This window comes from Aethalodelphis obliquidens, unplaced genomic scaffold, assembly GCF_003676395.1.
Source record: "Aethalodelphis obliquidens isolate GAN/ISIS:26980383/991018 unplaced genomic scaffold, ASM367639v1 scaffold4, whole genome shotgun sequence".
Classification (NCBI taxonomy): domain Eukaryota; kingdom Metazoa; phylum Chordata; class Mammalia; order Artiodactyla; family Delphinidae; genus Aethalodelphis; species Aethalodelphis obliquidens.
In genome coordinates this window covers 69,722,747-69,746,159 of record NW_020837948.1, presented here as the reverse complement: position 1 = coordinate 69,746,159, position 23,413 = coordinate 69,722,747, and the positions used below count along the sequence as shown (strand labels likewise).

Here is a 23,413-nt window from a genome sequence, read left to right as displayed (position 1 = left end):
AATATTGCAAATCAACTATACTTCAATAAAAAAAGGTAAAATGCAGAGTTGACATATGACTCAGCAGTTAAACTCCTATATGTATACCCAAGAAAACTGAAGACATATCCACACAAAAACTTGTACACAATGTTCATAGCAGCATTATCCATAATAGCCAAAAAGTGTAAACAATCCAAATGACCATCAACTAATGAGCTGATAGATATAATGTGGTATATCCATACAATGGAATATCATTTGGCAATAAATAAAGCATGAAGTGCTGATGCATGCTACAATATGGATGAATATTGAACACATTACGCTAATTAAAAGAAGCCTGTTACAAAAGACCATATATAGTAGGATCCATATATATGAAATGTCCAGAATAAGAAAATCTATACAGACAGAATCTGTAGAGGTTGCTTAGGGCTAGGGATTTTTAGGGGATATGGGGAGTGACTGCTAAGGGGTATGGGATTTCGTTTTGGGGTGTTGAAAATGTTCTGGAATTAGCGGTGATGATTGCACAACTTTGGCAATACACTAAAACCACTGAATTGTTTATTTTTAAAAGGTGATTTTTTTAAATGGTGTGTGAATTATATCAATAAAAAAGAGAGAAGTTGAGTTCTTTAACTTCAGTTGATTGATATGTCATGCTTAAAATTTACTAGATTTACAAGTAGAATAACAAGATTTATGCGATGAATTTGCTTATTAAATAAAACAAGGTTTTAAATTTGCAACTTTAGTAACTTTAAGCCCAGTCTTAAAAATGCAAAAATGTCTTAAAAATGTAAATTGGAAAGGAAGCTTATTCTGAGTAACTCATTCATTTGAAACAGTTCTAAGCAGAGAGGTTAGGAGGAAAGAGGAAGGAGAGTATATATGAATACAAAACAGTACAACAGGCTCTAGGTTAGATGTGCTTATATTAAATATTAAAGAAAAACACAAGCTTTTAAAAAATGTCAATCAAAATGGATCTTGAGAAATACATGCTTTAAAACTCTTTCCTGGGACTTCCCTGGCGGTTCAGTGGTTAAGACCTTCCACTGCAGGGGGTGCAGATTGATCCCTGGTAGGGGAACGAAGATCCCACATGCCATGCACAGTGAAACAAAAGCTTCTGCGCTTTCCTTTGGTTTTTAATTTGCCCTTTAGAGCCACACATAAATCTTTATACTATAGGACTGTTCTTCAGACATTGAATGATAGTTGTCATGTCCACAGCAGACTTTGTTTTCTCTGGGTTAAATGGCTCTTGATCCCTTTGGTCATTTTCATATGACTTGATTTCATGTCTCCTGCTCATCCTAATTGCAAATGTACTGCAAGGAATTAGAAACGAGCCACAATACTTTATATGTGATCTTATTTTTTCTTGTTTATGAATCTTACCTGTCTATTAAAGTAAATTAAGAGAGCACTGGCTTGGTATATTAGGCTTCTAGTTAACCACCAGATTTTGCCTCATAGTTGTGAAGTTTACCTCCTTTTCCAATTGGTATTTTGGACTTGTGTCAGGAATGCGTTCTGCTGCAAGTAACAGAAAGCCCAAAGAGAGGCTTAAATAATTAGGGGTTTATTTTTCACACACATTAAGAAGACCAGAGGTACATATTGCTGGTATAGTGTTAGTTCAGTGGCCTAACAGTGTCAAGCCCTATTATCATTGCCATTCTCTTGTCTTTTCTTGTGTGCTTGTCCCCCATGGCTGCAAGTCAAATGTCACCTCTGATACTGAAGGCAGGATGAAGGAAGAGAAAGAAAGAAAGGTGCAAGTTGTCTCTGACCTCTTTAGAAATGCAAAAGTTTCCCCAGAGAAGTCCCTGTATGTTTCTACTTATGTGTTTCCAGAAGTGTGTCATCTTGCCATTCTAAATTGCAAGGGATGTAGGGAAAGTGAGTATTTAGCTGGATACATTGATTCCCCAAGCAGAATTTGGGTTTCTCAAGAAGAAGGAAATGGAAATAGATATCGGGTAGACAAAGAACAGTGTCTGCCACAGGTCTTCAGAGTAGGATTTGACATTTTCACTTTCAATTAATTGAATTTGGCATATCATTTGTTCCAAGCTGTTAAAATAATTTAGATCCTATGTCTGTCATCCATGATATTTGTCATACCTCATAGCTTAGTGTCATATGCAAATATCACCACTGCCACTAATATCTTTATTAAAGATCTGGTGCTGAAGAAAACAGGGCTGAGAATGGAGCCCTCTGGCTCCTGATTTTTTGTCATAAAAATGTGTAGATAAGCTTGGCATTTACAAGGTCCTCAATAAATATGTTGAATGAATAAAAGTTGTAATGACAAATACCTAGAAATTCGTTTTGAGATTAGTTTAATTGCCAAGCTATGTTACTTCCCTGAGCAACATGGGCTGTTGGTTTATGTTGAATCACTTCATTTCTTCTTCTTCTTTTTTTAATGAAATGTTTCACAAATTTTTGTGTCATCCTTGTACAGGACCATGCTAATCTTCTCCACATACAATAAAATTCTCCAATTTTATTGTATGTGCTGGTGAAGCAAGCACTGTGTCACTTCATTTCTGATAGCCTCATCAAAAGCATGCCACAAATTAGTATGGATATATTTCTTCCCTGTGTCATCACCTGGTAAGGAGCAGGTGAATGTCACCCCGAGAATACATGTGTTAATACCTGTAACTTCCCTCTACCATAATAAATCCTTTTTTCCTCTTGCATAAATGTTGAAACATGAAGACATGTAGCAGATCTCTTGTGCATGATGTTCTATACTTTTATCTACATAAATGGTCACAAGTAGTACACTCAGGTAGGATGTAGACCACTTTTTGACTCTCTAGCCATAAAAAATTTTTGAATTGTCAACATCTAAAAATTGTATTTTCCCATAAAAATATGGATTTTTTCACTTCTCTTGAATAATTAGTATTTCTAGTTTCAATAGGCCCACATTCACACATGGCCTTAGTTAGCTGGAGCTGAGTAGTCATATGACATGGGCTGTTAGTTGTTCTCTTATATTTGTTTTCCTTTTTGTCAACAGTAATTGAGTTCCCACTTTTTAGCTGAGCACATGGCCACTTAAAGACCCAGCTTCCTTTTCAGTTAGGTCTGACCAGGAGTTCTGGCCAATAGGATGTTACTGAAAGTAGTGTGTGAAAGAAAGAACTGTCCTCAAAGGGAGGATGCCGTCTTCTTTGTTCTCCTTTTTCCTGTTGGGTGGAACGTGAATACAATGGCTAGAACAATTTTGTTGTATCTCAAGGGGGAAGATGCTGATAGAGGATGTGAGAGCAATAAGAAAGTACCTAGTTTCCTGATGATCTCAGAATCAGCATACTGCTGAGGACTGCCTTCCTGGACTTTTATCAAAAGAAATGAATTTATATTTTATTTAAGCTATGTTATTTGAGTTTTCAGGCAAATCTAATCCTAATTCATAAAAGCTACTGCCTTTGAGCAGGTATTCTCAGGTTTATCACAAATCCCACCACTATGTAATAACTCCCTAATATTGACCAGGGGTTGCCATTTATCGTCATATCACACTTTTTCTCACCATTAAAAGTGGAAAAATGAAAAACTGACAGTCATGTGTTTCAAAGGAAGTTGAAGAGCATATGTCATTGTGGAAGTAGAGACTATTTCTACATGACTAATACTGCACACCAACTACTAATGCACACTCTATTAAATATGACTTCAGAAGCTATTATGAAACCAACCACAGTAAGAAATATACCCAGAAAAGCAAAGACATGTTAATGACAAACTTAATGAATAACTTAATGGACTGAAAACAAGGATTGGAATTACAGCAATGATAATGGTGTAAAATGTATTAAGTAAAAAAAATGTTCTTGGCATTAAAACCTTTTGCCAGTGATGGGTTTATGAAAAGGTTGATTGCAGCAGAAATTGTGTCCTGAATAGAAACTAACATTTGCAAATATAAGTTTAACATCATGTAATATTTCTTACCATGCTGAAGCTGGAATGAAGGGATTTACAGTATGAAGCAGCATGAAAAGGTTAAATCATTTACAGTTTTTTCCCCTTCCAGCCAATGAGTGTACAGATATAAAAGATATAAATACCACCCAAGTAGCTAGAGTCATTTGTGGTGTCTGGAAGGCCTTAAGTGTTTGAATTGCTTTTGAACTTTGTGCCAGTAATAGGCATATCAGAACATTATTTTTGCATGTTGAGTGAAGTGGGTAAACAGGGCCGCAGTAGGTGCTTCAGCAAGTCAGAGCTAATACTGGACTTGTTTTTCAAAACTGAAGTCCATGCTGGCAGTTTGCACAACTTATACAATAATATGTTTATTTCATAATTAAATAAGAATAAAATTTAATTTAGAAAAAGAGAACAGAAAATGAATATAGCAATGAATACTATGAAATGAATGTGCTACCGTGGTTTGAACCACAGGAGACACGCCAATGCTTTCCTTCCTTGGTGAATCGTATGCAAAGTAGATGTGGTGTGAGAATGAAGGGATTTTTTTTTTTTTTTTTGGATGTTTCTAATAAATTGGTTTGTGTTATCTAAAGAAAGTGTCATCTGAACCCATCAGTGAAGATTTATTCAAAGATTGGGACTCCGGGTGACATTCACACTCTATTTCTCTACAAGTGTGTTCGCAATCAATTACACAAACCAATCATTCCTTTTATTCATCTAATTTCTAACCAAACCGTGCCTTTGGGAAACTCACTAGCCACAAAAAAATCTGGCTTTAATATGCAGAAATCATTTTCCAGAAATTTAAGTGATGATTACCCCTTGTGGAGCTAAGAACTGAATTCTAAGTTATTTGATTTTGAAATTTATAAAAATAAACTTAGATCATTTTGCCTTTTCTCAGCTAATATTGATCATGTGAATAAAGAGCTAAAAAATGGAAGTTAGTATACTAAAGCGTAGTTCCAAAAACTAACCAGGAACTGAATTCTATAAATAACTCAGATATTTTAAAAATGCAAAAAAAACCGCCAAAACCAAAAACCTGAGTGAGGAATCTATGTTTTGGAAAAACCGTATCTGTGAAAACCTTACATTATTAATTTGAATAAAATTAATATTGCTCACAGATGAAGAAAAAAGTCACATTTCCCTGGTTCAAGATAAAAATAATGAATTATAGAAGAAATGCATAAGTAAAATATGTATTAGTATTTGAATTTATATCAAAATTTAATCTCTAATATCATATATTTATGTTACATGCTTATAGCAAAGTGCAATAAAAATAAATGATATAATTCTCATATTTGATACTCGTTACACCACCCCTTCACTCATTTACCATGTTCTCCTGGCCTTTGTAAGCATTTGAGATTGTGAGCACTCGTCTTGCCTTTCTTGCATTCCTTCTGGATACAAAGATAGTCAGTGCCCTGAGCAGGTAAAATTTCCAAAAACATTTGTCATTTTTTCCATGAAGGGGGTAGACGAGAAAAGAAAGCCCAGAACTTTAGAGCCAAAGGCAATGGAGAAATTCAGTGTAACCATAATATTAGCAGGTGGAAATGGGCTAGAGTTGGAGAAGACCACGTAAAGAAATCTGAACTCAAGGTTTCATAAAGATCCCCTAATCTTGTTTGGCTATTGAGATTCACATAGCAAGTCTCTGGTATAACAGCAGCCCTCTAAAGGATTCAGGGAGGATCTACGATAGGTGTACAGACCAATAGCAACCTTAAGAATAGGACACTTTGCCATTGGGTGAGAAGAAAGACTACAAGATTAATGCAATACCCAAGTTGTTAACTAATATTTAATAACAAAATTTCATACATAGTAAATTTTAAAAATAGCATAATCAATTAAGCATTTTATCATCTGCAAATTATGAGTGAAATTGTTCTGCACTTAAGTGCTTGGTAATGGTGGTGTTCACTAATAACTTACACATATATATGGCATCTTCTACTTGCCAAGCAGTGTTCTAAGTACTGAGGATACAGCAGTAACTAGAACAGACAAAACCCCTGCCCTCATAGAATACACATTCTAGAGGGAGAGAAGGATAAAATAAACAGACCATGTCCTGAGGAGGTAAAATGTGAGAGAATTTGACAAGACCTCAGAACCCAATAATTAAGAGATTTTAAGTAACAAGAGTTCTATTAGCTGAACAATTATTATATGTAAGAACTTTATTTCATTTATCTTTACAACTCTGTAAGGTGTATTTTATTCCCTTTCCACAAATGAAACTAGCTCAGGGAGGCTAACTTGCCAAATCAAGTGGTGGTTCCATAATAATTTGGATGGGAACTTTACAAGTTTCAGTTTAGGCAAAATACATGTTAATTCCATTAAAATTTGAGTGTTTATTCAGTATAAGATAATTCATGAGCCTTTTATAAAGACACTCTACCTTTGCCTTCAATAAACTTCAGTTAGCCTTGACTATAAACCTCTACTTATTTATGTATTTCACACAGTGAATACCATTTTAAAATGCTTTCTAAATATTACAATATGTGATTTTGGAACAGGAATGAATTTGACAATTTTCTACTCCAGTTTTCTGTCCCTTCTTTTTTTTTTTAACTAATGGAAAAAAAGAAAGTAAAAAAATAGTATTCAAATTTCATATGTTTACTTGGTAGTAAAACTAAGATGAAGACTCAGGTCTTCTGATTTCCAGACTATTATTTATTATTTATTTCTTTATGAAACCAGTTCATTTTAAAAATAAACTTACCATTCCTTAATGTTCATAGTGATCATCACTGAGTTTGTGGTTTTTTTTGTGTGTGTGTGGTCCGCGGGCCTCTCACTGTTGTGGCCTCTCCCGTTGCGGAGCACAGGCTGCGGATATGCAGGCTCAGCGGCCGTGGCTCACGGGCCCAGCCGCTCCGCAGCATGTGGGATCTTCCCGGACCAGGGTACGAACCCGTGTCTCCTGCATCGGCAGGCGGACTCTCAACCACTGCACCACCAGGGAAGCCCACTGAGTTATTTTTAATACATTTTTTTCCACAGTACTTACTGAAACTCAAATTTTTTCATACATAATATATAGAAAAAAATTAAAACTATACAATAAAAATAGTTAATAGCTCAATTCTCAAAGACCTATTAGGAGTACTATTTCCTCATTTTAGCACAATATTAACAGTACATTTATATAGATGATACACAGTTTCACAGGACAGTGGATAATGCTACTTCACAGCTGAAGAGAAGCTGGAGAGTGGAGTGTGAGCCACCTGGGAAGTAGCAGCTCTCCTGTTCCTGCTGGTGTTTGAACAGGAATGGGTTAGCAGGCCCTAGTTTAGTACTGTTGCTAACTCTTGCTGTAATGATTAGATGAACAAAGGAGAAGTGGCTTGTGCCAATCACTCTTGTGCCACAGTCAGACAATCATTTGTTGCCTTCAAGAGCTGACCACCAGTGCCTAGGAAACAAAGTCACTGGTTAGGCCCAAGGCTACAGATTCTCTGCAATAACCACTGGACAGACTGTCAAGGCATAAAAAATAAGAGGAGCTTGAGGAATTTGGTATTAAACACTGACTTGTGTTTTTAGTGATAAAATAACAAACCAAGTTAAGATTGTGACATTTATTTAATTCCAAGCCTAGGGAGAGCAAAGACTGGGAGAGCTGTATTAACCCACTAGTACAACGTTTATGAGTATCCTCATAAGGATAAAGAAGAGTGGTTTGTCAGGAGGATACAGGGCATTTGTAGATTCCTACACACAGAGAATTAGAGCGGTCACAACACAGTTGTTTGTCTTATTATTTCCCTTAGATTTTTTCTATTTTTTAATTGTCCAACTTTAAAAGCAGAAAAATAAAGAACTAGATGGCAGCAAAAGAACTATGCCTCCCGTATTTGAGGATGTTGCTGATATTCTAGTAAGACAGACAAGCTTGCCTTACCAGAAATGACTTGTAATAAATTCTAGGCACCAGGGTTTAGTACAATGATCAAGGCAGCACAGGACTATACATATTTTTTGCAAAGAAAAGCCATATTCATGATTGAGCTTTGTTAGATATGTCCCCTAAATTTAATATTTTTTCCAGAGCTAAAACAGAAGAAACAACTCTGTTAGATTTAACCTTCAGATGTCTAGAACCTTCATCACAATACAAAGTGATTATTTTCCTTTCTGTAATTAGCTTTCCCTGCTATACTTTTTGAAAGGAAAAATCTCAAGCATGCTAGGCTTTTTGCCAATTTCATTTCTGGCATGGTTTGACTGATTTTAAGTTTACTGTTCTAATGATACTCAAGAGTTTTAAAATTCAGGCTCAGTAAATAGGACCTGAATATAGAGAAAAATTTATGTTGGAAAAAAGGAAATTTATCAGTGTGTTTGTTTATAAAAATTACAACTTACAGAAATTCTTTTCTAATCTTCAGTAGTTAACCATTTTTATGGAAACAACCAAGTATTAGTATATGACAGAACAGTAATGAAGTATGAGTTAGAACTATGCAGCCATTAGGTTTAGTGACTTTTCTTTGAAAGATAATTGAGATGAGTTTGTTGAGACAAACTGGTTTTATTATTGTCTCACTGAGACTTTAAATAACAGAGCTAAAGGTTTTTGTTTTCTAGTGTCTTACCAATAGCAGGCTCTCTATACCTTTGTGTCCTTTACCGAAGAGTCTTCATTTTGAGGTTATTTTTATCTGTTAATACAACGTTTACAGTTTAAGGGTTTGTCTTCAGAGCTTTCTTTAAAGGTTTTTATCTAGTTTAAATGGGGCTTTTTAGTATAAACTGAAGAGAAAGCATGCTTCAGTTGAAGATATCTTTTTTTTTTCTCTATTAAGGTATTTCCTCAATTAATTGTAAAGAAAAGACTTGGCAGGAAATATAAAAAGCTTATCTAAGATGCTGTTTTTGGACTTCCAGTTAAAACATAGATTTAGGGCTATGTCAATAAAACATGTGTGTTTATTCTTTCTATATATTTTTAAAAACTAGGCATTTCACAGGTGTACCATAAATGACTTTAAAACTGGGATCAATCTGAGGTGCAGTAAACAACTGGCATATGTGTCCTTTGAAATACGGCAGGATACAAGCACTTTATATAACTAAAAGACACATACTGTTAGCCAAGTCACCATGGAAGGAAAATCCATAAAATGTAAAAGGCAATGGAGAGAAATTGCAGGTGATTACTACCTTTGTAATAGGTTCATTGATATATACTGTCAGTAAGATTGGACAAATACCAATTGAATGAAACAATTAAAAAAAAGTTTCAAGTAGAAGCCTCTATAGATCGTTCCTATTTCTCCAAGTGTTTAAAAACAAAACAAAACAAAGGTGTAGGGTAGGGAGGAGAATAAAACAATAATTAAAGTCTCTCCTGATGATCACAGTCAGGCCTGAATTAGTGACCTCACAGGTCAAGTGCAAAATCTCGAAGTACAGAACAGAAACCACAAAACAAGTATTTACTGAGCACCTAAGTAGCAGGAACTGTTCTAGGATTAAAAAAAAAAAAAGGTGAGCAGGAAGGATAAGATAAGACTATGAAGGAGAGAGTACAGTAGACTTTACATGCAATTATTAGGTCATGCAGAGAAGGAAAAAAAAAAAAAGAGGAGAAGCAACAATTAAACAAATATTAGAAGAAAATATTCCTGAGCTGAGAGAAGGCTTGAAGCTTCAGATTGAAAGAGCTCACAAGAGGTCCAGGAAGTGAGGGGGGAGAGGTAGACTTATCAGACATCCGATAAAATTAAGGAACTCTAAGGATAAAAAGGAAAAAAAAAAACCCTCATAGTTGACAAGCTTTTAGCTATAAAGAACGAGTTCCCCACAAAGGGGAAAAAAATCAAACTGGTTTTATTATAAAATCCTAGTCTGCAATAATAGAAGCTAGAAGACAATGGACGTAATAGTTACAGGCTAATGAAAGAAAAGGACTACAACCCAAGAATCCTACCCAGCAAAATTACCATTTCCTCTGCTAGAGGAAAAGATGATATTCAATAACTAAAGTGTATCACCCAAATACATTATCTAAGGAAGATATAGTGCAGTTCACAATCTTTACCACTGTACATGTGGCCCTAAACACGGGAATGGCTGGGAGCAAATGGTACATTCACAAGATGGAGTATTGTGAAGTTAATAAAAAGAATGACTTCGTGTTTGTAGCTGGGATTTCTCCTAAGACATGCAGACATGGAAATGAAGGATAGTTTATACTCAAATATCCCTAGAACCAGGAAGCATGGCACACCATGCCATGAAGAGCCACACGGGGAAGGACCAGGATCAGTCAGGAGGCAGAGAGGGAGAGGGTGCAGCATGGCCTAGAGTCTTTATTAACATTTTCTGTGGGAAGGAATGGGGGAGGCAGGGCAGGTACACTGAGTAAGTTTGGGATTGGATTTTTTTTGTTGTTGTTGGGGGGATTGGATATTTTGAATAATTTCAGTAGACTGGGCTACAGGGCTGGTTCCTAGCTGCCTGGTACCTGGCTCTGGGGTGGGGAGAATACTGGCTCACGTGTGAGAATTTGATAAAGGGGATGGTTGGGGGTGTGGACTCTGGATTGGTTGTCTTGTATACTAAAGGCATGCTTCCGGGGGGTCCTTTGCTATCTCTGGGAATTAGTTCTGGAAGGGGCAGTGTCACCAGGATCGATCAAGGATCCAAATGCCACAGTATCCAGGATACAGAAAATAAGAAAATGTAGTCAATACAATTGGCCCTGTGATGCTCTGGCATCATATTAAGGAATCCCTGGGGGTGATACTAGTGGAGACTTTTAGCGAGCAGGGCATAAGTTGCACTAACACTGTAGAAAACATTTTACTAAGAGAGTAGAAAGGAAGAACACAAGTAGAGGTGTAAGGAGTCCTTGCAGGCCAGCCTATGACTAGATTTTCTATTTATATGGCATTAACCAAGAAATAGGAAATTCTTGGGGTCTCCAACAATATCTAAGTGGAGTTGGAAAGTGTGCTAAAGGTATGATGTATCAAGATAGCAGGTCCAGCAGTTGTTCTGTTGGACAGTATGAAATGATACATTAGTAAAGTATATGTAAGATTAGTGGGATTGTGTGTAACCAAGGAGAAAGAGTGGTTGTGGCGATCATGGTGGGAGGCATAAGGTGAGAGTAGGAAAATGCCTTGGGAACTAGGTAGTCCTCTCCCCAAAGTGCTGAGGGATTTGACTAATATGAGGCAAATGCCTCCAGGGAAAGCAATAATCTCCATTAATTTAGAACACAGAGAGCAGTAACCTCTACTAGATTTCTCCTTAGACACAGGTATGAGGGGTGTGCCTTTTGGCAAAGAACAAGGAGTAGGATCATGGGCTAGGCAGACAGTAGCTCAGAAATGTAATGGGATCCCTAATATCAAAGGAAGAAAAGCAAAAACGTCCTGTGTACAATTTGTGCCTTAGGAGAGGCAACCCATGTGTTGCTGGAAGCGAGGTTTTAGTGTCAGAGTGAAGTCATCTCCAATGATGGGCACTTGGAGTAGGAGATGCCCTCTGGGATACGGGGCTGGGGTATCCTTTCCCAGAGGGTATCCACTCGAGGTGATGTGGGGTCTCACATTTACCATGTTTGGGTCTTCAGACTGTAAATTAATGAAAGTCTACAGACCAATAGCAATAAGACCAACAGTCAACAGGAAGATGAGCAGCTGCACTGAGAGGGCTTTTGTTTTTGGTGGAAGTTTCAGCTCAAATGGGTCCTCTATCAGGTAAACAGCTGTCTAGTATATGGACAATTTGGTTAATGCGCCCCTTGATCTGGCCTCCAGCCCTTCTGGGATGAAGGAATGATAAAACATTTATAAAGATATGGGAAGACATTATAAAAAGGGTCTCATTTACAAGGAGTCTTTATATACACGGAGGCAATGCACATCCCCTTTAAATATAAGGGGGAAAGAAAACTTTTAAAAGTTGGTGTGAGGTGTAAACCGGCCAAGGGGCCTTGAATTAAGAGAGATTAAGGCCTAGAGCAAGATAGAGACCCATTTAGGGGTCCATTTACCTGAGTGGAATTTGAAAAAGAGCTGTGTGAGACCATTATGTCTCTTAATTAAACTGGCTATCTGATACCTACAAGGGATGTGAAAGTTCTATTGAATACCTTTTCCAAGAGATTAGCATTGTGTATTTTTAGAAGAAAAATGTATATCTTAGTTATTAACAATAACATCTGTAACTCTAAAAGTAGTATGGCGTGCAATTGGAAAGGCCTTGTATTGTGGCCTAAATATATATGGAGATGTGTGATTTTGACTTATATTTTGGACATCTGTGAGGCAAGAGAGTCCCAGTTTTGTTAGTTTTTTTCTCCCTTAAAGGGACAATTTTAGGCAATGACCCAACAGTTTATAATAAATGTGAAATGAGGCTACTTGTTGGCCAGGGCATCCAGAAATTTGGTTGAGTGTGTTGTTTCTTGGGTCCCATCCATTATTAGGGACCTCCCTGGCTAAAAGATGGAAAACAGCAACATTTCATTGAGCTCCATCATGTATGATGGTTAGCAGTGCCATTTGCATAGTCTATGTACTCCCATTGCTGTTCATTCAGTTAATCCCAAGTGGATTCTGAGCAGCCAAGTGATCTGGGGGAGGGATGACATCCTCCAGCACCATGGCACTTAACAAGGGACTGAGGACAGGGGAAGCCACCTCCTCCTGCAGGTGGAACATGCCAGAGAGCTCAGGTTCGGCTCCATCCTGTCTAAAGAGGCCTTGGTAGCTGTGCTGAGTTTCTGGTGTATTGTTACTACGACCCAACGCTTAACAAGCAGTTGGGTATGAAAGGTCACAGGCTCAGAGTATGTGAGAGCCTCTGTTTTCCAGAGAGCTCAGCATGTATTTTATTTGTTGTTTTAATGGAGTATAAACTCCATTAAACTGCCCATTAGAGGGCAGTTTCTTGCATCGTAAGCCCTTGGACAACTTATGGCCATCCTACGTGGTCTAGAGATTCCAGGAGGTATGACAAGAGGTTACCAAAATTTCCTTGGTGAAAGAGTCCTTCAGGGCACTAACGGGAGTACCTACTGATTTTAATTTGGAAGTAAAATTTGTAAATAAAGAATATGTTGCCTTCAGAACCCCCAAAGTACTAAAACATGTTGGACCTGTATACCTTAAATGTATATCAAATGAGTCTCCTTGGAGGAGGATGTCATCAATGTAACATCACACCTGTGCTCCTGGAAAAAGGTGGATGCAGTTGAGATCTTGTCTGCCTAGATTGTGATGGCAAAGCTGCTGAGGTACCCAATAGATAGTCTGGAAAAGGTGTATTGTGTCTCTTTGAAGTGAAAGCGAACAGCAGCTCGAGGCTGGTGAAATAGGCACTGAACAGAACATGTTAGCCAAGTGTACAGGGGCAAAATATTTACAGGTTGTTGACTGAATAGAATCAGTAATTTCAATAATATTGGATATTCAAAACTACAGTGAGGTACCATCTCACACTGGTCAGAATGACCATTATTAAAAAGTCTACAAATAATAAATGCTGGAGGGGGTGTGGAGAAAAGGGTCTCACACTGTTGGTGGGAATGTAAACTGGTGCAGTCACTATGGAAAACAGTATGGAGGTTCCTCAAAAAACTAAAAATAGTGTTGCCATATCATCCAGCAATCCCACTCCTGGGCATATACCCAGACAAAACTATAATTCGAAAAGATACATGTACCCCTATGTTCATAGCAGCACTATTTACCTAAATGTCCATCTACAGATAAATGGATAAAGAAGATGTGTGATAAATAAATAAATAAATAAATAAATATATACACACAATTAAAAAGAATGAAATAATGCCATTTGCAGCAACATGGATGGACCTAGAGATTATCATACTAAGCAAAATAAGTCAGAAAGAGATAGGCAAATACCATATGATATCACTCATATGTGAAATCTAAAATACAACACAAATGAATATATCTACAAAATAGAAACAGACTCACAGACATAGAGAACAGACTTGTGGTTGCCCAGGGGGAGGGGGGTGGGGGAGGGAAGTATTGGGAATTTGGGATTAGCAGATGCAAATTATTATATATATAGGATGGATAAAATATAGGTCCTACTGTATAGCACAGGGAACTATATTCAATATACTGTGATAAACCACAATGAAAAAGAATATGAAAAAGAATATATATATGTATAACTGAGTCACTTTGCTGTACAGCAGAAATTAACACAACATTGTAAATCAATTATACTTTAATAAAATTTAAAAGAAATAACATTGGATATTGAGTATGGGGGCCCCAATGGATGGGACCACACCATTAACGTTGTAGTAATCCATCATAAGGTGGCATTTTAATCTTATTGCTATATAAATTCTTTAATATATTCATTTAGTATATAAATTTTGGATTTACAATTACATCAAATTATAAAACTTTGCTTTAATATTATATTTATGTATATATTATTCAATTACCTTTTATTTTCTGTTTTTGCTTTTAAATCATTACGTAATCTACAATTAGCATTATGTTTGCTAGATTGGTGTTTGCTTAGTACCTAAGATTTAAAGTTCCTGTTTTTTTCTCCCCTTGAGCTTGTATCCACCTAAAGTGGCAGTCAGTTTTTCTGTTCTCTTCCTGTTTCAGGCTTTTGCACCCTGAAGGTGCAGTCTTTACTTTCTTTTTCTGGCTAATAAGAGGAAAAAAGGGAGGCTGAAGGGGCCAGGTGCTTCTGGGCAACTTACCCCCGGGATTGCCCCTGTCCAAGGAATCATCAGTCCCTTCCTCACACTGCCACCTTTTTTTTTTAAAACTTACAGAATGGCTTGTACCTCTAGATGACTAAAACTTTTCCTTTTTTTTTCTGTTGGGTGTTCACCTGATAAGCTCCTATTGGTCGGTAGTGGCCTCTCTGTAAGCAGCGCCCCCCCTTCTCTAGGGTGTCCTAATCAACCTTAGAGGGGCTAGGGTCTACATCTAGGAAAGCAACGGTGGCATCAACTTCACCTTTTACATTTTTTGTTTTGAGCATGAGACTCTTTGCATGTTGATAAGCAGCAGCTCTTATGAGGGCCCATATGCATGGACCAGGGCTTTGTATGTTTAAAATTAATTGGATCAACTCTTCAGGTCTTGGCGGGGGACATGCTGGAACCTGGTGCTCCTTTCCCCTCCTCTCCTTCTTCATTAAACACTGAGCCACGGTCTCCAGGGATGGGACCTCTTATACCCTACTAGTGTGGGGAATGGATTGCTTGCGACAGCAGGAAGCAGACATAGCAGAGAAGCTTGTGACCTGAACAATGCTTGTGGGGAGCCATGATCTCCTGAGAAGGCCCTCACACCAAACCCACAAATGGCCCACAGCACACAGGTGAGTGCTCAGGTGCAGCCATCTCCGACTACTTTGAGGAACAGGCTGAGATTTGACTCAGAAAAGCTCAGAGGGGAAAAGGAAAATGCTTTATGGATGCCTACAGGAACATGTAACGTCGCAGACACGAGGTACTGATAAGGCCTCACTGGTTGTTGGCGCTGCCCAGTCAGTGGATTAGACTCATCCCATGGCTCTAGGAGGGTAGTCATTCCACATCCCCAGCAGATGGACCTTTTCGAAATGTACCAGTTACCTATGTGTATTTGAAGTTTGGAGAAAGACTCCTTTTTTCTTAAAATTAAAAAAAAATTCCAATTTCAATAGCATTCTCAAAGATTGTTAAGAATCCTCACCAAGTGAGAAAAAGTGAGAGTAAAATGGTCAGGGCTTAAGAAGATCAACTATAAAGTAAACGTATGGAAAACGTTTGGCCAGAAAGGTCTGATATGAGGCCTAACACACACTTAAAAACTCAACAACTAGATACTTGGTATTCAAGCTCACAAAAACCTCTTTAACTAGCCTCCTATTGATAGAATCAGAAAGAAAGGGAATATAAGATTAGGTTCATGATAATCACTTGTGGGTTATGACACAAGAAGAGTGGAAAATAAAATAGAAATTTTATGACATTTCATGTTTAAGCCAAATTCCCTGCCAGGATATTTTCTGCTTTGATGAATGAAGTAGGACTTGGTCACATCTTAAACAGATTCATAGAAGAGCAGTTTAAGCTGCCATCTGATGCATTAAAATAAAGGAAACATGGTATTTTCCCTAAGTTAAATACCTCCTGTGATGCACTTTTTAGATTGTGGAAGGCAATGAGTTCAAGAAAATTTAACATAAAGCTAGACAACGGTTAAGTAAATGAAATCATTGCAAAAACGGAATACATAAATAATAATAAACAAATTTGGATGTTAACTTCTCAACTATACTTTTTGATATAATCCTCAGTAAAATCATTCTTGAAAGTGAAAATGAGCAAGGTGATGGTACAACCAGCAGAAGAAAGGCAGTGCTGATAACCTCTACGTGCTCATCCTCTAAGACTGCATCTTATTGTTCACACAATCTGCTCAAGTTCCCACAAAGGGGCTACCATGACCTGTCTCCTTCTACTACAGCTATACGGGCTGCGGCAGACAACAGCAACTGGGATCAAGGAGACATGTTCTGATTAAATAAACTATATGGAACTCTGTTGCAGGATTTCATGCAACTATTAACTTCATTTTAAAATAAAAGGAAAAAAACCACCCAAATTCAGGGCTAATTTAGCTGTCACTGGACAGTTAAAAAAATAAAACAGTCCTGTTTTAAAAGTTTCATCAATAGAGACAAAAAGGTACTAAGAATGATAGTCATCCTTCCTCATCACTGCTGCTCCAGGCATCTTCAAATGCTGGATTTAACTGTGCTCTGGTTGAAGTCTAAAAAAAGGGGCAAAAAAGAAAGACTCAATTATTCTACCTCATAATTTTAGGCTCACAATATAGTTATGAAATATATCAGATAAAAAGCAACTAGATTATTTTTGAAGAAACTATATAATTGTTAATTTCAAACCAAAAGTTAACAAAAGAAACACCCTGCATACAATATAAAATAATGTAACTTCATTTTAAATAGACATATCAGACTTTATCTAAATTATCTGTTTCCTTCGAAGTAGTTACCTCATACACACACACAGACACGCACAGACACACAGACACAGAGACACACACACGCTGCTGCTGCTATTACTTAAGGCATTTTTACACCTCTTTGGAGTTACCTGGAGAAGAGGGCACATTAATATCCATGTGGCTAAGCCTGGACTCAGGTCTACAGTCTGACTTGAGAGCCCAAATTATTAATGTGAGCAACTTTTTACTGCTTGGATGGCCCTGATTTTTATAAATAAGCAAATATCCACATGTGGGGAATAAGGTGTTCATCAAACAGAGTAATATCATTTTTGGTATTAAGTGGCGAGGTTTATGTATGTATGTATGTATGTATGTATGTATGTATGTAGCTAGGAAAGCAGTTGAAAAAGACAGGTAAAATGTATTAGAAACGGTAACATTTTGTCATTAGCACATAGGTTTCCCTGGGAGATTTCTGTGAAAGAGAACATGCATTAGATGGTATTTATCTAAAATAACAAAACATCACAGTACTCTCACAACTTTAATAATAAACATAATCAGCAACAGAGGAATTTTAATTACCTGTGGTATTTCAAATCAATTCACTTGTCTGGGGAAATTTTTTGAATGGCTAACCTTCTTATTCTTTGGCAAATGATTAAAGGACTTTAAAATGATCTCTTTTTTGAGTATCTGGGCATTATGAGCCACGTGTGCTTCCTACTCTGCAGTTTTTATGTCTGCTGCCAGTTTGTTCAGACTCCAAATCCAATAATGTATTAGTTCTTAGATTATTCTTAAATTATCTTAGATATATTACCTTTTATAACATATAGCAATATTTTATGTTAAGGGTAGCCCCTACTGTATGTCTGAGAATGTTCATTTCCTTTTGATGAACATGATGATTCAGACTCTTAAAATTCAAACAATGATAACAGTAGAAAAAGTGGGTGTTTGCAGTAAATTCCCCAAGTATCAGCCAGGACAGTCAGAAAACAATATGTGAATTTAGGTATTCTTTACAGTTGTTAAAGCTTAGATCTGAGTCCATTACTTAATCTAATGGTGGTATTGTCACCATTACTAAACATAATATTGGCTATTGTCACTTAGTTGCACAAACAAAATTCCATTATACCTGGTGTCCAGATCCAAAACTATTACCAAACCTCAGCAAACTATTCACTTATTTCTAGTAGCAGTCCACTGATTTGCAAGAGTAGCATACTGAAGACTGTTCATTTATTCTTTCATCCAAGTGTTTACTGAATTTCCTACCTTTCTGGGTTTATAATTTAACTACCAAGTTAGGTTATTTAGTGACAGTTTATTTAAAGATGTATTATCCTTAGGGGTTAGGTGATTATTTTTCCCTACTCTAGCTCTAAAAGCCTTTAACTCTGCCTTAGATATCTACCCCAAAATGTCCCTGGGTAGATGAACCATACAAAGGCCATGCCTTCTAATTTCACTATGGAAGCCAAATATGTAACCTATTAAACATTTAAATTTCATTTTAAAAATCAACAGAGAAGCAAAATTATATTTTAATGTAAATTATTGTTGCTATGGTAAGCAAACAAAAATAAGTGAAAATTGGAAAGGCAGTTGCATATAAATTTTACTGTTTATAGCAGTAAAGGATAACAATATGAATATATTACAGTATTATTAGAAGTACATTTTATTGTTAAAAAACACAAATAAAACATCTTACTTGTAATTGAAAGCTTCAGTAAAAATATTATATATGATGTGGTACACATATACTGTTTGAGACCTACTGATCAAGTTAACTACCATCTATTACTTCAGTTTTCTCTACAACATCTCCTCCTAGTGGACATTCTTTCCATGCTTGAACATATCCATCCAGCCTGCCTGTTCTACTGACAGATAGTTGTGAATGTTATGGAGACAGGGAAGCATGAGTTTAAAGGGGATATAGTTCAGGTCCATGTAACAGGAAGGAAGAAAAAAACCAAACTGGACGATCTTCCATACATGCATCTTGATAAATTCTAAATTTCTTACTGGTAATTAGTGGAAAATCTTTATAGGTAGAATATAGGGTTGTTTCAATATAGCAAGTGATTATACATCTACACAAGTGGTAAATAAAACAGCTACATATTGTGTAACTGTCAAAATAAAGTAAGATTCTTGATGAGAGGTCAGATTTAAACTGTAATATAGTCACCCTAGAGATCTCAGCCAGGAAAAAGTGAGTAGAAGTTACATAGGCTTGCTTTGATTGTGACCAAATGTTAGGAAGAGGGGGCAAAAGGAAGGTAGATTCCTCAGAATATAACAAAACAGCCTGCCAATTAAATAATAGGATTTATGCTTAAAGACCATAAAACCTGCCCCTATTGCCCAATGCCCTTCAATTTCTTATGGTAGAACTAAGTTCCTCTTCTATCTTGGATATCAGAAGAAAACACCCCTAAGGGATTGTATCTTGGTTGATGGAGAAGTAAATCGCATCTCAAGGGTGGATTTGAAAGGAAATCTAAGAACAATTTTGCTTTGATGATTCTGATGTTTGAAGATATCATAAACTTGTCTCAGATCACTAATGAATGGCAGAACTGGGATTCGAACCCAGTTACCAGTATTACTATTATTTAGTTTACCTGAAACTATAGACAAAGCGAGTGTGTGAGTATGTGCATGTGTATGCTTTGTTTTGTGTTAAGTTGCCTCTCTGGGGAACTGCAGCAGTCCTTCATTTGATAGGTGAGATGAAAATACTTTTAAATATGAGTTAAATAGTAAATATACATGTAAGGAACAGGGTCTAGTGTAGACAGACTTCTCTATTGGGATCTGCATCGTGATCATATTCATGTTCTACCTACATTCACAGAAATCTTTCAAACTAAAATTTTGTGGAAATAATCTTAGCACTTACCATTTTATATTAATTTGAGAATGGTGCCTATCTTAAAGAATATATACAGTGCATTTGAAAAGGTAAGGTTTCATAGCTCTAAAGCTTAACTATAAAGCTAACCTATTTTTTGTGTACCTCTGTTTGATTTCTACTTGTTCAGCTTAACTTCCCATATACAAAAATTCTTCTAGATGGGGAGTTCAAACTATCACTGTAACTATATAATGAGGAAATAAACCATCAGAGTCACATACTCTCTTTATAAAATAAGCAATTTAGTTTTCTTCTAAATAATATCCTTTTTTCATACATAAGTCAAAGATGTTTTTTTTTTTTTTTTCTTTTGGCGCTGGCCTCTCACTGTTGTGGCCTCTCCCGTTGCGGAGCACAGGCTCCGGATGCGCAGGCTCAGCGGCCATGGCTCACGGGCCCAGCCGCTCGCGGCATGCGGGATCTTCCCGGACTGGGGCACAAACCCGTGTCCCCTGCATCGGCAGACGGACTCTCAACCACTGCGCCACCAGGGAAGCCCAAAGATGATTTATTTCTAGCTTTTTTTTTTTATAGTTTTCATTTGGTGAATGATTGTTAAACTTTCTAACATGGCTTATAGTATTATGAGTTGGATTTAATGTATATAGTAATTCCCAAACAGCAGGACACAGTAATTAAATAATAATGCAAAATCAATGGCTGAACCAAATTATTTGAACATATTAAGCTTTGTACAAAAAAAAATTCAGTATTTAAAGCAGGTGTACACTAAAACTAATCAAAGCCATAATAAATCAAATTAGACACATGATGAAATCTGGAAGATTTCACCTTTAGATAGCTTGACAAAAAAGTAAAAAAATTCAGAGGCTACTACCTAAGACCAGAAATCATGTCTTATTTATCTTTGTTTTCCCACCACATTTTTCAGGTTCTTTATTCACACTGTCATATTTGTACCAGTTTATGCTCTGAGATAGGCACTAACAGACTGCTGGTAGAAGTGTAAACTGATAAAATCTGATAGTGTGAATAAAGAACCTTAAACATGTCATACATGATAACTCAAGAGGTAACACTACTTCTAGGAATCTAACCAAAGAAGTAATCAGAAATGTAAATAATTTTTGAACAGATATTTACCTTGATGTGTTTATAATGATCAAAAGAAATGTCTTCCAATAGGAAAATATTTGAGTAAATTATGGTAAATAAATGACAGAATGCTATATTATTAAAAACAATATTTACAAATACTTATTAATGACATGGAAAAAGTCTTAAGCAGGATGCTAAGCTGTATGTTCAAGCATAATATTAACCATGCTAAAAAGTATGCACAGGAAAAAACAAGAATGAATTAAATCAAAATGTTAATAGTAATTAATAAACTTCAGAAATTTATGTTCTTCTCTTAATATTTTTTTGAGTTTTCCAAATATATTATAGAGGCAAATTATTTTTACAATCACAAAATAGCAAGAAATGCTTTAAAAGTTTCTCTCATATAAAGTAAATTAATAAAAACTTTTTTTATGATTTAGAAGTCACTGTTCAATTTGTATAAATAATATTTTACCTCCTCATCATCAGGAACTGATTCATGTAAGGATGGTATCCAAGCAAGAATATTGCAGTCTCTGCTACCGCTGTAAAGTTCCTATAACACAAAGCAAAGATGTAATTGTAGGTCACTTTAAAGCTGGTGCCAATCTGAAATAAATGACATCAATTTTTAGATGATTATTTCTTAGGTTAGATTAATTAAGATTAATTCTATTTCTACTCCCCAAAGAAACTGGGCTGATGTTTTTTTCTGTTTAAGATGTAGTAAAGACTTGTTTTGTATTTAAAAATAGTATTATGATATGTTAACATGTTGCTAACATGTTAAAATTCACAAAAACAATCACTGTAATTTTTAATCAATCATAATATCCTTTTTTTTTTTTTTTTTTTTTGCAGTACGCGGGCCTCTCTGTGCTGTGGCCTCTCCCATTGCGGAGCACAGGCTCAGCGGCCATGGCTCACGGGCCCAGCCGCTCCGCAGCATGTGGGATGTTCCCGGACCGGGGCACGAACCCGTGTTCCCTGCATCGGCGGGTGGACTCTCAACCACTGCGCCACTAGGGAAGCCCCATAGTATCCATTTATTTCAAGTGTCAGAGAATGAGAAAAAAATGGAAGAAATAAATTTCGTCCTTTTAAAGACTTCAATGAAGAAACCATACGAGTTTCTAGCTAAAATAGACCAAAAGTTCAAAAAAAGAACTCAACTAAAGAGCATTAAGACATATACGCCATGCTTGCTGAGAAGCTTATTTTATAAGCAGCTTGGGCTGATGCACAGTCAGTGTCTATGTCTTTATGGATATGCTGCCTGCACATGCTGAACAATGTTCATTCACCTCCCCAGAAAACTTCAGAAATATGTTATATTGGCTAGTACTGAAAATATTCCTATGCAGCAGTGAAATAGATACGCTCCCATACAGAGGGTATAAATTGCTATAATCTTTTCAGAGAATGAAATCTCAACATGTGTCAGAAGTTTCTGTATGCATTTCTAGGAAGTCATGCCAAAGATACACATGAAATTCAAGGATATTATCATCAATATTATATTTATAATAACAAAAATAATAATTTTCCAAAAATTATTGTCCAGGGTAATGATTTCTAAATTTATGCTGCATTAATATGATGTGATATTACATAATCACTAAATTTATTTTTGAAGAATATTTAATGACAGTGGAAAATATTCATATTGTCAAGAGAAAGGAGCAGGATGTAAACCAAATAGTCATAGAGTGAAAAGAAAAAAACAGGATGTAAAATACTAGGTCAATTTTTTAAAAAGCTACTAAGCAAAGAGGAAGGGCTAAAAAGAAAAAACAGCAAAATGTTAAGTGGTTATAAACCTCTGACTGACTAAATGTTTATTTTTCTCACAAATATATTTCTACACAAATATTTCTAACACTGTAACTTTTTTTTCCTGTTCTGGTATGAAATTATTTAGTTTTACTGTTACTCATCTCAAAAGCTATTTGAGGCATGGTACAATCAGTATTTTTCTAAAAAAAAAATGTAAAAGTTCTGGGTAAAGGGAAAATAAGATTATGAAGTGATTTATAGGAAATATAGATATAAAGAGAATTAAGTAAATTACATTTAGTTACACATTATCAGATTTCCTAAATGGAACAAAATTCTACAGACTGCACTGTTAAATCTAGAATGTATGGTTACACTAACTATGGATGATGCAAAGATATTTTCATATGCTCAGTGCCCTAGAGCAATTTAGTTTCCTGAGAAGATATATACCCAAGATACACTAAGGTCAGATAACCTTGTCTTATGTTTCCTCATGATTAAATTCAGGTGATATATCTCTGCCAGGAATATCACACACTTTGATAATTTGATTAAGCTGATGTATGCCAGTCTTCTTCAAGGTAAAATTACTCATTTTACCTTTGTAATTAATATTTTGTAGGGTGCTACCTTGAGATTATGTAAATTCCTCATCAGA

At 36.2% G+C, this 23,413-nt stretch overlaps 1 protein-coding gene and 1 pseudogene across 2 annotated transcripts in view; both read right to left on the bottom strand.

The window, feature by feature from the left end:
• Nucleotides 1–2,419: 2,419 nt before the first annotated feature.
• LOC113617757 (uncharacterized) lies at nucleotides 2,420–2,534 on the bottom strand (annotated as a pseudogene).
• Nucleotides 2,535–14,193: 11,659 nt separating this feature from the next.
• Nucleotides 14,194–23,413, bottom strand: part of ERCC8 (ERCC excision repair 8, CSA ubiquitin ligase complex subunit) — a 60,565-nt gene continuing 51,345 nt past the window's right edge. For both annotated transcript variants that reach the window (XM_027101053.1, XM_027101054.1), the window contains 2 exons: nucleotides 21,452–21,532; nucleotides 14,194–16,775 (listed from right to left, as the gene is read on the bottom strand). In XM_027101053.1, the coding sequence (XP_026956854.1) occupies nucleotides 16,707–16,775; nucleotides 21,452–21,532 (150 nt within the window). In that variant the 3' untranslated portion in view covers nucleotides 14,194–16,706. The remainder of the gene's footprint in view (nucleotides 16,776–21,451; nucleotides 21,533–23,413) is intronic.